Source organism: Xiphophorus maculatus, chromosome 12 (genome assembly GCF_002775205.1).
Source record: "Xiphophorus maculatus strain JP 163 A chromosome 12, X_maculatus-5.0-male, whole genome shotgun sequence".
Taxonomy (NCBI): Eukaryota; Metazoa; Chordata; class Actinopteri; order Cyprinodontiformes; family Poeciliidae; genus Xiphophorus; species Xiphophorus maculatus.
Window position 1 is genome coordinate 27,036,756 of NC_036454.1, and position 16,979 is coordinate 27,053,734.

The 16,979-nt window shown below is 42.8% G+C and overlaps 1 protein-coding gene across 4 annotated transcripts; it reads left to right on the forward strand.

The window, feature by feature from the left end:
* The first annotated feature begins 3,278 nt into the window (after nucleotides 1-3,278).
* Nucleotides 3,279-16,810, forward strand: LOC102217712 (calcium-binding protein 1). Of its 4 annotated transcripts, none has more exons than XM_023344189.1 (8): nucleotides 3,279-4,347; nucleotides 9,817-9,993; nucleotides 11,123-11,153; nucleotides 11,245-11,388; nucleotides 12,676-12,785; nucleotides 12,899-12,973; nucleotides 13,073-13,145; nucleotides 14,949-16,810. In XM_023344189.1, the coding sequence occupies exons 1-8, from the start codon at nucleotides 3,625-3,627 to the stop codon at nucleotides 14,972-14,974; spliced, it is 1,359 nt and encodes a 452-aa protein (XP_023199957.1). In that variant the 5' UTR covers nucleotides 3,279-3,624; the 3' UTR covers nucleotides 14,975-16,810. The 4 variants fall into 4 exon arrangements, with proteins under 4 accessions (XP_023199957.1, XP_014328832.1, XP_023199958.1 ...); XM_023344190.1 differs by lacking the exon at nucleotides 3,279-4,347 and adding an exon at nucleotides 5,880-7,586; XM_014473346.2 differs by lacking the exon at nucleotides 9,817-9,993 and having other exon boundaries at nucleotides 3,285-4,347; nucleotides 14,949-16,809.
* The last annotated feature ends 169 nt before the right edge of the window (nucleotides 16,811-16,979 follow it).

The window sequence follows — 16,979 nt, forward strand, 5'->3', positions numbered from 1 at the left end:
CAGCTATAGCAGTTGAACGGTTTGGTGTAGATAAGGAGCCGAGTGCATGCAAGGTTTTAAATGAACCGAATCCATTCGTGACATTTCTTAGAACATAGTGGGTCCGTAGGCCAACCAATTTGGTCAACTATTAATGAAGCCTCTTTTGACAACATGGAAATCCTGCCTACATTCCCACAAGGGCTAAAAAAAATATCCTTTATAATTTTCTTTTATGTGTCTCTACGATTCCAGTTGAATTTGCATTCAGATTTTCAGGATTGGAGCACTTTAGAGCGTTTACATTTCTCTGAACGACTGCATTTCTGACACATTGTCAGTGATTGTATTACCCGTCACAACTGGCAAAAAGTCACAATGGCGCATAGTCTTTTTTGTTAACCTACACTTTTTTAAAACAAAAGCACATCGAGCCACATTTAAGCAGCACAGAACTGTTGCATAAGCAGGAAGGGATGACTTTTAATTTTTAATGAAGGGCTGGGTACATTAAAGCAGGGAATCTTTGGCTTTTTTTTTCTTTTTTTTTACACGCACATCCAGACAAAAGAGGCACTGCAAACTTTTTTTTTTTTCTTTTTACGTCAGGAGTAGGATTTGATAACTGAGGTCCAATGTCGGCGAAGATTTGAATGTTTACAGTTGCAGATGCTGTCTCCGACCCCCACGCCTGCCGGTGTGGTGGATTGTTGTGCTCCCGTTTGAAAATCAGTCCTGTTTTCACTGGACACGGTTGGATAAGCACATTTCAAGCTGCAAATCGGCCTGTGCAGCGAAAACGGACAGGTGATGGATGTTATTTATGTTTTTTTTTTTTTTTTTTTTTTTTTGGTAACATTTACTAAGCTCTTCTAATTTGGTCGCATTTGATACACCCGGTTTGTATTTCTGTAAATACGTTCGAAGTGGAAAGAAACCCAAAACCCGGAATGCCCCGACATGTGCTGAAATGACTCTCCCCGATGCTTTAACTATTGTGTTGTCTTGATTTTATTAAATAAAGTGATTGCTAAAGTCATCCTCCGACTCAAAAAGCCTACCATGAAAAACAAAACAAAAAAAAAACCCAACAAAGTTTTCGATAGATTTGATCGGTACGTTCTGTGAAATGTTTATGAAGTACTCTCTTTGTTGTTCTGTGATGTTTTCTTTAGATCACTGTAATTTTGCAGCTCGGTATAAAAGAAGTCACCAACCCGTACTCACTCGGCAAGCCTCCATGAATACATGTGCGCAGGCGGTGAAAATGAATCCCCTCGGCTTTACTCGTCCGCTGCAACTCAAGCGACCCGTGTTCAGTTCTGATGTTTACAAAGCCGCGGCCATTTACACGCCGTCTAACGACACCAGGCAACACTGACTGCTATGTGGAGCTGTGCGTAATTGGGTTTGAAAATCAACAGTGCTGCGAAAACCGGTGAAGGGGAGACACTTCCAAAGCGCTGGCTTTGTGCACGCTGTCTGATGTGGCGCCCATTTTGTTTACATTTGGATTAAGGATTTTGTCCTTTAACACTTTCTTGTGTGGATTTTGAACAGTATTTCTGTACATTTAATAAATGGTGGAGTATCTTATATAAACCAGCTTGTGTCAGGGGGTCTTCACTTTTGCACAGACGTTTCAGGTCTGAATCTAATCTTTTTAAGTGTACAGTTTCGGTTGCGCCTTTCAGTTGACTGAATAGAGCTGTTTGGGGAGTTAGGCCATCTGTGCAATCCCTTCTGTAGCTCTGACAAAAGCCGTGTTGTAAATGTGTAATCAATACTTGAGAAGGTTTTCTGGGGAGGATTGTGTGCCCCTGAAAAGCTTCCATCAACAGAGTACAAAGGGGAAATTGTATACATTTATAACGCTTGGCCTGTATTGTTTATGCAGTTTTAAAAATTAATATTAATGCTGCCATTTTGGATGGATGGATGGATGGATGGATGGATGGATGGATGGATGGATGGATGGATGGATGGATGGATGGATGGATGGATGGATGGATGGATGGATGGATGGATAGATAGATTCTGTTGAAATCTCCGATTTTTATGTAAAAAAAAAGAGACTGTGATAAATGTTAAAATGAAGATAGAGTTGAACCAACACCTTGTTGGAAATTCCTTCAGTGCTTTCATTGATACTCTCCTAGCAACCCACCTGACCAGTTTTCATTCAACGACCGGATCAGTTTCCTAAGTGCGTGTTTGACACTGACAAGGTTCTGCACTTTACCAGAAGAATCCCAAAACACAAGCTGAGAAAGGCGGCGTGTCGTGTTTTCTGGCTACATAGCGCCGTTTTATAGCACAGTCAAGAAATTATGTTACTTTCAGTTATTATAACAATGCGATGTAAGTCAAAGTCAAATTTCAAAATTTGACTTTGTAATTTAACACCTTAAAATTGGATCTCTGTCTCTTTAAGAAAGCCGTGTTCTTTTCAACACTCTGCCTCCAGGAAGTCATCACAACATCACTCCTCTATTAACCCTCTGACAACATTTTATACCAGTGTTGCTCTGAGAAGTAGCTCCTGTAATGAGCTCGGCGGATGTGCAGTTCCACCAGGCGTTTGCTAATTGCTGCTAGCTAGTCTGAAGGGGCTGACAGAGGAAGGGCTGCTCTGTGGTGGAAGCTCTGGAGATCGGAGGCTGGGCCAGGCGTTTTGCCCAGCTGGATGGTTGCTATGGGAGATGAAAGGATTTCTCAAACATACATGAAAGAATCTGGGTATGTTTTTCATGAGGGAATAACATTTTAACATGACGTAAAGCTAAAAAGTCATCAGGTATAAAAACAAACAAAAAAAAGAAAAACTAATATGGCGTGCATTTTACTATTTGCTCCATTTCTTATTCCTTCTAAAAGAAAACGCAGTGAAATAAAGAACCTTCAGAAGTCGCTTAAGCAGTAAACAGTCCATATCTGTATGTTTTATTCTGCATAAATGCGTCGGTTCTGTGAAGTTCTCTTATGAAAGGAATAAAAACTGAACATTTTATACAAAATAATATGGAGGAAATATCTGCACACACACACACACACACACACAATTCCACTAAACGAAATATTGTGGAGTATCCTTTTTCTCCCACTTCACAATTACGCCCTCCGTTGCATTTGAATAATACACAAAATCTCGACAAAATACAACACGTAGTGAAAATTTAGCGCGAAAAGGCGTTATGAACACTTTCTGAATACAAGTTTATATTTTTGCTACTTGTTCTGGCCTCCTTGTTCAATAAAAAAAAAAAAAATCATATAAATCCCATCTACTTTTTTTTGTTTTAACTTGAAACTTTTCAGATCGGCTGAGCGTCTCCACCTCCGTCCTTCGCCACGTCAGAGCCACGGAGAACCTTAACGAACAGGTGACGCGCTCTGCAGCGACGCAGCCGCTGTTCCGCCTCTGTTCGCAGCCTGCGCGCGCTCTGGCTGGACTACCGCACCGCGCGAGCAGGTGGGGAGATGTAGCCCAAGCTTTAAAAGCGGACAGCCTTCACTGACACACACACACACATGCACACACACACACACACACACACGCACAAAAAAATCATGATTATAGCACGGAGAGAAGACGATGAGGTGGATGGAAGACCCACGGAGGTGGAATAGATCGGATCCGCCGCGATGAGCGCCTCCTTCCCGAAATCTGATTCCACAACCTCGTTAATGAAATCATCGAGGAGGTCGACACACCTCCCCGATCAGGCATCCGAGATCCGGAAAGGTCAGCACCAGCACCGCCACCGTCCCGCCGCGCTCCAGGGCAGCAGCGGCAAAACTGACGAGTCCTTCTGGTCGGCCGAGAGCGACGTCAGCGCTCGGAGACCCCTGTGTCATCCCTCCCTCGTCGGCAGCCAGGACGGGGGTGCCGCCGCGGCCACTCGGGGCAAGTGCAAGCCCCACGCCCCGCACAGCCAAGTTCCCGTTCAGCAAGGGGCAAACTGCGAGTCGGACCGCGGGTTGACCGAGCGGAGCCGGACTAACCCCAAACCCTCCCACCGCCACCATCACCACCACCACCACCACCACCATCACCGCAGGAAGCACCACCGGGAAGACCATCCAGATGACGCGGAGCATCCCCATTCCTGTCACCCGCTCGCCCACAGGGTGCCCTCGCTTTCGGACAGCACAGACGACAGGGCCCCGCTGTGTGAACCGAGGGACAGGAAGAGGGGCAGCTTGGCCAGCGGTGGCGGCGGCGGTCAGGTCAGCAGTCCGTCCCCGTCTTCCTGCTCCCCCGTCCCGCCGTCCAGCAGATCGTCCCGCCGCTCCCGCAGATCCAGCACCGCCTCCTCTGCATCTGACATCAATTTAAGGAGCGTCCTCAATTCACTGTTTGGGCAGGTATGGTATTTATTATTATTATTATTATTATTATTATTATTATTATTATTATTATTATTAGTTGTTGTTGTTGTCGTTGTTTGGTTTTGATTGACACTCATGCTGTGTGTGAATGTGCGTTTTTAGAAAATTCCCTGACAAGTTGTGACAGTGACGATGCCCCCAAAATCCACATTTAGCTTCAGGGACTGTTTGCAGCATCTGTCCTCATATCCTCTATAAACAACCACCCCCATGTTCTCTGAGACATTCTGTTTGGGTTCATATTCTCTGGCCTCCTCCATCACCTCCTGTGTGTTCTGTATCATTACTGGGCAAACTGGAGAGAGAGAGAGAGAGAGAGAGAGAGAGAGAGAAAGAGAGCTCCTTTTTTTTTAATGCATCCATTTCTTATGTAATTTAGAAAATACAGTTCTACCTCCTACAGATTTCCTCAATCAAGCAGCTCTTTCTGATTGAAGTAGGACAGAAATACGTTCCAGGACCACAGAGGTGGAAAATCTCTGATGTGCTAATGTCTCTCTGGTGAAAATCGCTTGTGTGGACTCGTGTTCCTACACACCATTCAGTCGGGAGCGCCGGCTGCTGTGATTGTTTTGTGTTTGAAGGTAATCACTGATGTTCCTGCTGGTGATGGAGTGTCTATTTTCAGCTCTGAGATGTATTCATACAAAGGAGAAGAAGAAGTGCGGCTTCATATGCCCGCTCTCTTATCTGTGCTGTCATCCTGCATAAATTGGGGCTGCTTTGAAAGCAACCGTCTTTCCAGTACCACCAAAAAACAACAAAAAAAAGCATCAGAGGGCGTCAGCTTGAGCTTTAAACCACTGATAATATGTTGTTTACTGGGTGCATTCCGCAGAAGTCAGGGTTTATTTGCCTCCATGTTTGGTAATTAGATATTATCCAAAGGGATTTCTGTACAGTGCCTTGCAAAAGTGAACTTTTTCCACATTTGACACCAACACGAAGCAGTGCATATTACCGAAATCCTGGAAAATAAAAATAAATCCTACAAATACAAATGTGGAAAAGTGTGGTGCATTAATATTCATCCGCCCCGAGTCGGCAGCTACGACTCAAATTCTTTTTCAGGATATGTTTTCTACCAGTTTTGCAGAGTTAGAGGCTCCGATTGTTCTTTGCGAAATAGATTCACGTTCACTCTCATTTGCATTTAGGTCCAGGCTTCGATTGGGCCAATCAAACCACATAACAGCTCTATCTGTCTTTCCGTCAGCTCCGACCAGCTTCCCTGTCCCTGTTAAAGATTCCCACAGCATGATGCAGCCACCGCCAGTGGGAAGTTTTTGCCAGGCCGTGCAGCATCCTCCATGTTGGAGTAAAGCATCGTTTTTGACCAGGTCACTTTCTACCACGTTTGCTTACGAGGCTTGTGGCTCTGTTTACTTCTTACCGCTTTTCCATAGAGAACAGATTTGTGGAGCTCATGATTGAACTCCACAAAAAAGACTGAACTGTTTTTTCAAAAGATGTGGATCTCTGCAAATTGTGGTTTTTTTTTTTGGTTTTCTTGACATTTGCGGAATATCAACAAAGTTTTGCGCATGTTTGTAATGGAGACACAGCTGGAGTTATCTCGCCTGGCCCTACTTCAAATTTGCTCACAACTGCCTCCCTGTCCTGTCTGCTGTGTCTGGTCTTCATTGTGCTGATTTTTCACTAATGTTCACTAACAAACCCCTAGAGGGCTTCGCACACCAGCTGCATTTATAATAAGAATACATTACACTCAGGTAGACCCTGTTTTTTGATAGGCTAACTACTGAAGGTTGCACTAGATTTTAATTGGGCTGCCAGAGTAAAAGGGGGCTGAATGCAGATGGGTGCCACACTTTTAAGGTGTTTTTACGGAGATTGTGAAAATCTTCTGGCATCATTTCCTTTCAACTTCACAATTTAAAAACTACTCAGAGCCGCATTAAATCCCAATAACCCGAGGCCCTGTACATTTGCCGAAATGAAAAGCTCTCAGTCATAAAGACAAACTTGTTGCTCGTCCCTCAAGGGAAGCCATCTGATGCTCATAGTATGAAAATCCATTTGCGCAGCTTCCCCCACGAGTCAGCCTGAGAGCATTCTGTGGAAAACACTGGCGTGACCCCGAAGGCGGTCTCAGCTGAGGAGCCTACGGTCGGTCGGTGAGGAGTCTACAGCGACGCATGGCTTCGCACGCCGCAGTCCGAACAAGACGAGTCTGTTTGACAGGCCTGCGCAGAAATGCGTAAACAGATGCTCGTCAGGCTAGCGGAGGGACCGTGTCATTGTTTGCAGCACGCGTTAAAAAAAAGAACGTCACGCTCACGCCGTAAATACACACAGGATTTAGGGGGGCCGGTTTAGACACAAATGTCACGGCGATAAACAACGGCAGCTGTATTTGTCCCACTCTGTTTGATTGTCCTGCTGGACTGGAGGTCGGCGTGACCTTGCCACCTGCAGAGGGCAGAGGATGGCCTGCATCGTAGCAGCTGGGGTGGAGGGGGTGGTTGAGGCAGGGAAAAAAACAAAAGGCTTGTGCAGAAATTCTAAACACGGTTTACCTTTGGGTGTAATTTTGAGGTTGGAAATGATTAATTGTATCCCCCCCCACCCTCAGTGCAGGTGAGGAGGACGACAGGAAGCTGGAAATAGGTCGCAACAGAATGTTCTCTTGAACTTGCCTTGCCTGGATTCTCAGCTAAACTGTAAACACTTTGCATTTTGCAGCGATCATCGGGCATCAGGTGCACATCTGTTAATCTTATGCAGCAATTTTCTTCTTCTTCTGTTGTTTATTCTGGTGCTTTCAGAGCCCATAAGCCTGCGCCGAGGTGTCGGCACTGTTGACAGAATAATCAACAGTTTGGATGCTGTGACAGCTGAATGAAATGTATTTCTGAGGTCCCTTTTCCTTTAATAGGCATTATTATCTCTCCTTTCATAGCCCTCCCTCTTATTACCCCCCCCACCCCTCCTCCACTTCACTTTCCCTCTCCCCCTGATGCTGTCGCTGTCACTGCTCCGGACGGTAAAGTAGTTTGGCGTTTTTGTCTCTTGCGCCGCATAGAGACAAGGCTAGCACCCCCCCAGTCTTCATGGGTCTTGCTGAAAGTAGAGTTTGCATTCCTCTCAAAATCCGACCTGCGAACCTGAAGCAGAGAAAGTCCTCATGGTCGTACTTAATGCCTCTTTTCTCGGTTGGAATGGGAAACTGCTTAGTCTGGCCTCTCAGAGCGGTAAGGCTTGTGGTTGTCCTCTCTGTCGTCCGTGTTTCTTGGACTGTTTTATGGATTTTGTGGCACATTAGAAACAGGCAGCAAGTAAACGGCTCAGATTACTTTAATTTTACCTCTGTTGAATAATTTGATATAGGTTTGGATTCAGTATTTCCTAATGAAGCTCTTGGAAAAGGCAACGTGTGCTTGATGCCCTAGTTGCATAGTGTCCTAATGCAATATATTTTGTGACGCTGTTTGTTTCGCCTTTTCTCTCCCTCTGAGTATGTTTACTGTTCCTGCGACAGTGTATAGGTGTAAGGTGCCAGTCTGTGTAAGTGTCAAGTAAACTGTTATGAATAATGAGTGGAAAGTTGGCAACATGTTTGTTTTATAGATGTACTTAGTTTAGTTTTCTGCTATGTCTTCATATATCTGACAGTGTTTCTCTTGTATTGACACGCAGTAAAGCTCAGCTGTTACTCTAATGTCTGAAGCACAAATAGGCTGCACTGCATTTTCGTATTGCAGAGTAACAGCCCAGAGTTACTTCCTTACATTGCCTTGCAAAAGTGTTTCGCACCCCACTCAACATGTTTACCCTTTGCCACGTTGCAGACAGCAAACGTCGGCGTGTTTTACTGGGAAAATAACCAGCAGTAATTTGTCGGGAGATTTGAAACGGGTGGGAAAGTTTTTTTTTAATCTGTAAAGTGCGGCATGCATTTGCCATCAGCCCCGTAATCAAACAAAAAGTCTCACTGCCAGGTTCTAATAGTCCGTCGTACCACTCACTCGAGGGATGATTGAAGTAAAAGCCACTTTTTGAAAATATTTTCTGTCATTTGTAATTTCTTTCTTAGAAGAGAAAGAAGGAAAAATTGATTAAAATGAAAAATTTAATCTGGTATGAAAATATCGGAGATGCTTAATGCTGCTAAATCTTCCTTGGAAAATATTTCTTGAGCTGTGGATCTCTACAGCTCTCCGGCGTTACCGCTAGCTGCTTCTCTTACTTACCCCATCCTCGCCTGGCCTGTCAGCTAAGACGGACAGCCATGCTCTGGTATACAGTCGTGCCATCCGGCCGTTTCCAGGTGTCATATGGAAGGGCTCTGTGAGATCTCCAAAGCGTGAGATATCGTTTTATACCCTTACTCTGCTTTAGAATTTTCCACAACTTCATTTCTGTGTTCCTTGGTCTTCATGATGCCGCTTGTTCCCTGACGCCTTCACAAAGCAGCTGGATTTTTACTCGGATTAAGTTTATTTGCTGTGTAAGTGACCTCTTAAAAAATGTTGATTGTGCTTGATTTTATTAGGGGCATCAAAGTAAAGAGGGCTTTATTGCAAATGCATGCCACACTTTCTGAAATTATATATGAATACAACCACGAAATGAAAATGGATTAATTTTGCCCAAGTCAAAATGAATCACATACTTTGTAAAGTTTTTTTAAATTACTATTATTATTGTTTAAAATCAGTTCTTTGTTGCTCTAACATGAAATATTAAAAGTGCAGCAGTATTATGTAAAATTGACTTTTTTGAACTCTACATCATGTTACAATGTCATTTCCTCATCAAAAACACACCTGGAGTGTTGCCTTGATTCTCTTATGCATGTGTGAGAAATCCTTTAATCTCCCGTGGCAACCATTCATCTGTGCAAAACGCCTGTTTGGATCTAGCCCCGCCTTTCAGGCACAGCTCTTCCTCGGAGCTGCAGTTTCTGATCTTCCAAGCTTCCCCCTCACAAAGCACTCCTCTCCTTACGTCCCCCCACTCAGCCCCTTCAGACTAGCCAGGACCAATTAGCAAACACCTGGTGGACCTGCACATCAGCTGAGCTCATTATGGGAGCTGCTTCTCAGAGCAACACTGGTAAAAACATTGTTAAAAGGTTAATAGAAGCAGTGACTTCCTGAAGACAGAGTTTCAGACAGGGTGGGAGTTTTTAAAGAGACAGAGGCCCAATTTCAAGGTGCTAAATCAGAAAGTAAAATTTTTTAAAGTCACATTTAATATATACAGCATTTTTAAAACAACTGAAGTTAACATAGTTCCTTGACTATGCTATAAAATTACACTATATGCCTCAATAACACATGATACTGCTTCTTTAATAAAATACATTGTGGTTCTAATGTGAAAAAATGTTCAAGGAGTGTGAACCGTAGACATCTTTACAGCTCTTCCCGACACCTTGCTTAATTCTACTCTCCCTTGTCTCTGCACACTTGTGGAAAGATGTTCCAGGACGCCGAGAGGCGACTCAGACTTGTGCTGTCTTGTGAGGAATCAGGATATCTTGGGCCGTATCAGGACTCCATTGTTTCCGTGACACAAAACTGCGTTCTCGTGAGCAACATACTGGGACAAACCTGTGTCTTCCTGGGTAAAGGCATGGCAAAGTGCAGGCAGGCTGTACGTAAGTCTCTCAAAACACGCTTGCATCTGCAGTCATCATATCGGTGAAACTTGCATTTCTCTAAAAAGAAAGAAGTTACAGTAGCACACAAATATATTGTGAGCAAGTTATGGATGAAAAAGTTAATTCAGCTTTTCCCCAACAAGACTTGTTGCTTTTACACGACACAGCTTTGGCCAAGATATAGCTGTTGACTTGACTGCTGGCCTTAAACACAATACCATACAAGATAGACTTTCTGACTGAAAGGGCTTTGGTTCTGCGGGGGAAAAGCAAGCTCACAGCATCACCACTCCAACACCGTGCTTCACTTTGTCACCTCCTGCAGACGCAAAGTTTGCTCACTCCCCGATGGTTTTTCTGTAGTCTTTAATGAATTCGTTTGCACCCCTGATGAAGATGTACAAAAACCCTTACGTAAATAAATTTGTCTTTAACAACTGTAGCATAATGAAAGTCTCTTTTCGAAGAGTATGCGGCTGACCCTATAGGACATGTCACCTTGACCTGTGAAGGCTGACGAGCTGGTATTGATGGGTTGACACAGAAAGTACTGATGGTGTTGGGTTGCCACGTTGTTTTCGGGCCCATGTGCCTGTGTTTTCTGTGTCAGAGTTTCTGCTCAGTATGTACTTGGGGCCTGACGTCATCACTTTGTGTTGTGTTTAGACGTCTCTCCACTCCTGCTGTTAACCCCTCAGCGCTCTGGGAAATGTCTGCTGCGCGCTCTTGTCCTTTAAAGGTTGCTTTTATTGTATACAGACACTAAAAGAAAAACCCACTGAAACAGTTGCATTCTTCTTTGAACTGCAACGTTGACGTTCCTGGTCCAGCACTCTTTCCTCTAAAGTTTTGTTATTCCAGTGAGACTTAGTTCCACTCAGCTATTAATATTTTCTTACCGTTTAGCTGGAGCGTCTGTAGGAACGTTGGGGAATGTTGTGGAGAAGATTCGGGATTCAGATTTTGGCATCACTTCCGTCACATTATTGTCAGAAGCATGTTTGCATGGAATGTGTTGACAAAGGAAGTTTATCTTACTGCTAAAATTATGTTTGTTGTTTTTCATTTATGTGTGATCATTTGATTTTTACCATCCAATAATAAGATGTCTCGTCTCAACAGGACAGAGAGCTGCGGCCAGAAGAAATGGACGGTAAGATTTTGTTTCTCCAAAGTACGGCCATTCATGTTTGAGCCACGCTGTCAGTATATCACTATACCGTCTGCTGTTTTCGTCATAACAGAGCTGCGAGATGCTTTCAAGGAGTTTGACAAAGACAAGGACGGCTTTATTAGCTGTAAAGACCTGGGGAACTGCATGAGGACCATGGGATACATGCCGACAGAAATGGAGCTGATAGAACTGAGTCAACAGATAAACATGAACTGTAAGCCCATAACTGTCTCACACTCGTGTATGTAATGTATGTACAAAAGATCCCGTCAGAGGTTAATGTGCAGTCATCATGAGCATAAACATCATCGTAATTTAGGGCAACAACCAACTTCAGCAACGTCTGGAACTGGATGCATAATTTTGAACTGATTGTAAATTTTCTTCGACAAGCAAACCTATAGGGTCAGTTATCAAGCAAAATCTGAGCAAATGTCCCATGGAAAGTTTCACTTTGATTACAGCTACTAGCATATTGGACTAGCTCTATTAGCAACATTTCTAAAATGAATTAAGATTGGTAGTTTAAATGTCACAAATCCAGCTTTTATTATGGTCCGTGCTTTCCCAGTACGGATGAGGTCCGAACCATTACCAAGGCTAAAAGTTATAGCCTGCTTTTTCACTCCAAAACTATTTCTGTGTGAACATTATCCTGTTGGAACACCTAGTTGTGTCCAACTATAAATCATCTGACCCAGATTGTCAGCTTAAAGAAAATGGGTTAGGATGGATGTTCGATAACAACTCATTGTACCAAAGCCCAATCCTATCAGTATGGCTGTCCATGAAGAAAGATTCTCTTATCTAAAGACTTACAGTTTCAAGCTCAAGAGCAATATGTTACTGCCCACGTTGAATGTGTAAATAACCTTTCAGAAGGAAAGTTTTATGGTCAGAGGAGATAAACATTGAGCCACTTAGCAACAATGACAAGAAATATGTTTAGAAGAGTCAAAGTGGGACTTTCAAACCAACAACTGAGGATAACGGTCAAAATGCCCCCCAGCAAGTCCACCTCCAAATGACTGAAAAAAACCAAACAAAGTAAAGGTTTTTAGAATGGCCTAGTCAAAGTCTGGATTTTATGCAATTGTGATAAATTGGGTTGGCTGTAAACAAGGCATACATGGTCAAACACCCTCCAACGTGCTGCATTACAAACCGTAGCCATGAGTGGCACAAGAAGTTTTTCTTAAATTTTCATTTATTAAGGGAAATGTTTAGCAGTTGTTTATTTAGGTTATTTTTGCCAAAAATTATACAATAATTTTACACTGTGGGAACGATACAAAACCCACCAAAAATTAAACTTGCGCACCTAGTTCTTCTTTTATGCTGCATAAAAGTGTTCCACAATGGAAATAGAAAAGAACATTTTTAAATGCATCATTAAAAGCCCAAAATGAACTCAGCAATCATGTTTATGACCCTAAATGTGTGCCCTGGACTGTGTGTACTGTAATTGTATCTGGGGTTGTTTTTATTCATCTTACATCAGTGGGAGGTCATGTGGATTTTGACGATTTTGTGGAACTAATGGGCCCAAAACTCCTCGCCGAAACTGCAGACATGATTGGGATAAAGGAGTTAAAAGACGCATTCAGGGAGGTAAGGTGGTCTGACATTTTACTAGTTAATGCTCTTTCATAGCTTTTAACATTCATTTAAGTCGTGTTGTTTTTGATTGTTGTTGATGTTGCTTCTCTGCTGGTTACTCTCAGTTTGACACAAATGGGGACGGTGCCATAAGCACCACTGAGCTCAGAGATGCAATGAGGAAGTTATTGGGCCAACAAGTAAGTGATCACAAAGAAAGCCGAGCTGGTGAACTGGTTTCTTAGCCCCTGTGTGTGGGGCTCTCGTTATTCTTTCTGACCTATTTTCCTCTTTTTCAGGTAGGTCTTAAAGAGGTAGAAGATATCCTAAGGGATGTGGACTTAAACGGTGACGGACTTGTTGACTTTGAAGGTAAAAGGAGTTTCATCACCATTTTCAAAAGTATGCATGCAGCTGGAACTTTTTCACATTTCATCACTGCACAAGTCTAAACTTCCAAACTTGTACTGGGATTTTGTAACTGCAGGTGCAAGGCTTTTGGGGTTAGTCTGTCTCAGCTTTGGAAATGTACAGAAGCAGATTGTTCTGTGCAAAGCACCTAAGCTCAGTCAGATTGGAGTTAAAGCACTTGTGAGCATCAATTTCCAATTCTTGCTGTAGATTCACAATTGGATTGAGTTCTGGGCAGCTAGAGTCTCAAGGTGTTTGAGGCCTCTAATGGCCCTATTCCACTTGCACCTTCTTTGTGCGGCCCGACTCGGCTCTACGCGGTTGTAAGAGTTTTCCACTAGTTACAGTTAAGTGGTACCAGCCCAATATTTTAGGACTTTCTTCGCTGGGGTTCCAAGTGTGAAGACTTGCATTGAAAACATGACACCAGAAGACTAACTGATTGGCCAGGGAGTGGAGTCAGTGGTTTCATCACAATAGTGACTCCCTTACAGTAATGTGACTCGCCATTTGTAAAACGTCACAGCAGTGTCTGAATCTGACAGAAAGCTACAGTCTGAGCAGAATGTTCAACATTGCTTCCCTCCGTTGTTGCTACTGGAACGTGGGGGTAGATCTGGGGAGGCAGCTCAGATTCCCCAGGGAGATTGTTCTGCTCTGGCCAGACCTAACCACAGTCTGTGGCTTCTGTCAGAGCCACAGAGGACTGTCCAGGTGGTGGAGCTCACCGTCCTGTAGGAGGAAAGCATGGTGGCTGTCAATGAACGGAAGCATCCTAAGTATGGGGACCTGTGAGAAGATTGCAGGGAGGATGGAAATCCACCATGTACCCCTCCGAAGTGGCATGTAGGGGCTTTGTTGGGTCTTCGTCTGCACTGTGACTAGGAATGCACAGGAACAGGGTGTCGGAAAGCCATTAAAGATCTGGCAGAAGAGGCAGAGAAGGGCAGTGGCTGAGGAGGAAGGATAGGAGTTTGGGGGGAAATAACGCTTAGGTTACCAACAAGGGGTGACAGGGAAAGATCTGTGTCACCGCCTCGCCCCCAGGAGATGTACTGGAGTTAAAGGAGCAGAACATTAGCGACTAGTGATCTCTAGCTGATGACCCGTTTATGCCCATAGGGGTATTCAGGAGAGCACACTTCCACAAAGGCACTGGTGAAGGTGCGTCAGGCAGCAATGCCTAGCAGGTAGATCACTAACCTGTATTTTATGTGTTGTGTTTGTGTCACGTCCAGATCTCATTACGGTACTTTTCAGACTGTGGGACAGCCCAACCTCACTGACTAATGTTGTTTATTGTAATGGAAAACCAGTCGAACTCAGTAGAGTGGAGTTGAGCCGAGTTGAGACGCACTTCTAGGTGCTAATGGAAAATGCCCATAACAGGCTTTCTTCCAGGATTGCCTTGTATTTAGCTCCATACATCTTTCCATTAACTCTCTGTGGCTTTCCTGTTATGGCCGAAGAAAAACATCCTTACTGCATGATGTTATCACCCCCAGGTTTCACATTGCAGATGGTGTGTTCAGGGTGTTAGCTTTATGCGTTTTATGTACTGTATGTAGGCCGAAAAGATATATTTTGGTGTCATCCGACCAGGGCACAATGTCTCTGTTCTGTTCGTAAAACTTTAAATTTTTACGAACTTTTTTAAAGTATACAAACTTTTGCAAGGACCTGTATTAAAGCTATACAACAGGGTATGGCTTAATTGTTGCATTTTGTCATTATTTCCTCATTCCTCATTCTTTTGTCTTTCAGAGTTCGTTCGAATGATGTCTCGCTAAGTTCGAACATCGGTCCTGAATGTGAAGCTTCTTCACACTAAAACCACGTCCAACTAAAGGACACGCCAAGAACTACTGAGCCATCGAAATCTAAACGACACTGGAATTCAAACTCCTCGAATGTTACAGAGCGAGGGTTGCCCTCCCACTTTCAATCAATAAGTGTTCTTCCTCAAAACTTTTAAAGTTCAACTGAGGCAGAGTTTGCTGTAGCATAGCTAAAGATCGTCTAATTTATGTTTTTGCACTTTAATTGTCACTTAACAACAACGTCCTGTGTTGATAGATTTTCGCTGTCCTGTCTCAGATTCTACATGGTGTAATTAAGTGTCTTGCATAATGTCACCTTCGATGTTTTCCGCAGCATCAGAATGAGGGACTGAATGTAGGAAAGACAGAACATTAGCACTGTTGAATGTTTATATATTCGCACATCGTCTGTTGTATTAGAAATGTACTTGAAGGTACCTTTGTGCAGCAGTGGTGCTTCACCAAAAAAAATCAAAGTGGCAATACCCACACCTGTAATGTAACTTTGTGACCATGTGTAATTTTTCACTGTGCCAGACCTGTTCCAATGAAAAAGCATCACTGTCTGACATGCAGCAAAGAAAGAAATCTGATCTTAATGAGACGCAAATCTCTGAAATGCCTCCATATTTGTTATCCACTGAGATCAGCAGAACAAAGGAGAAGAAGAAGAAGAAAAAAAGACAGTAAATGATGGACGGCTTTTCTCAAAAGCTTAAAAAGTGCTCACCGACACTGACCAGCGTTGATTTGCAGCAATACAGCACATGTTAAGACTGCGTCTTTTTGTGATCATGTCTGTATTCATAAAAGCCTGTGAAGTAGAAACGGCTGTTTTTGAGAGTCTGTTTAGGTCAGCATGAGGTCACACAAATGTGAACTGTATGTACAGTGGATCCGATCATGTTGTACCTGTCACTGTCTTTATGACTCGATATGTGGTAATGTTCCAAACATCTGTGCTGTCGAACAATTTTTTATGCATGCCAAAGAGAGACATTTACTACATTTAGTATGCACAATTTTGTTTATAAAAAGAGGAAACTAGACATTTGAACAAGTTAAACATAGAAAAATAAAAGGTGTTTACATTTTATCCCTTTTTACTATTGGTATGTGTGTTTTATTACATGGACTGTGTCAAAAATATTACAATGTTGGTGAGTGATGTCACTGCAGGTAGTGAGGACAAAGCTAAACTTAGCATCTATTACTCATGTGTGTCACTGATGAAGCTAGGAACCTGCCATGTGTGTATTACTTACAGCAGCGCAAGTCTCCAGATAAAACCATTTGGTTTTATAACTCCGCTGTATTCAAGGGAGAGTTCTCATTCATTTTGAGTGAGGATAATTTATAGATGCATGAGAAAAAAAAAGATTTCTAGTATATCATGAAGAGCTATAGAAGGTACAGACTGCAAATTTTTATGCATGATGTTATTAAGAACTATAAAAGTTTGTCTCAAAGTCATTCTGGCTGGCTTTCAGTCAGGTTTTCATTAATATTCAGTAGTTGTTTACTTAAGATTTTATTTCTATTTAATTATCTCCTACACCACTTGATTGTATTCTTCTTGATTATGTTAGATTCCACTGCTATTGTTGTGATTTTAAATCTCAGTCTGCCTCTACTTTTTATGACATATGTTTCATAATTTTCGTGTGCACATATGTCTTCCTCTGTTTCCTCAAAACACCGGGAAGTTTCTGGGACATTTTTTCCTCTTTTTTTTTGTTCTTCATTTTACCCACTTTGTCGAGTGTTTCTAACCTGTTCAAAACACTGTGTTACACTCATAATATAATAATAATAATAATTAGTAATAATAATAATTCAAGGACTCGTTTCTGGTTTAAAAATATTTTCTGTTGCCACAGTAACTACACTCATTCATGTCTTTCTGATTAAATCTGATAAGTACAAGAAGCACGTTGCGTTGGACTCTTCTGATTGGACAAAACTTGGACCATAC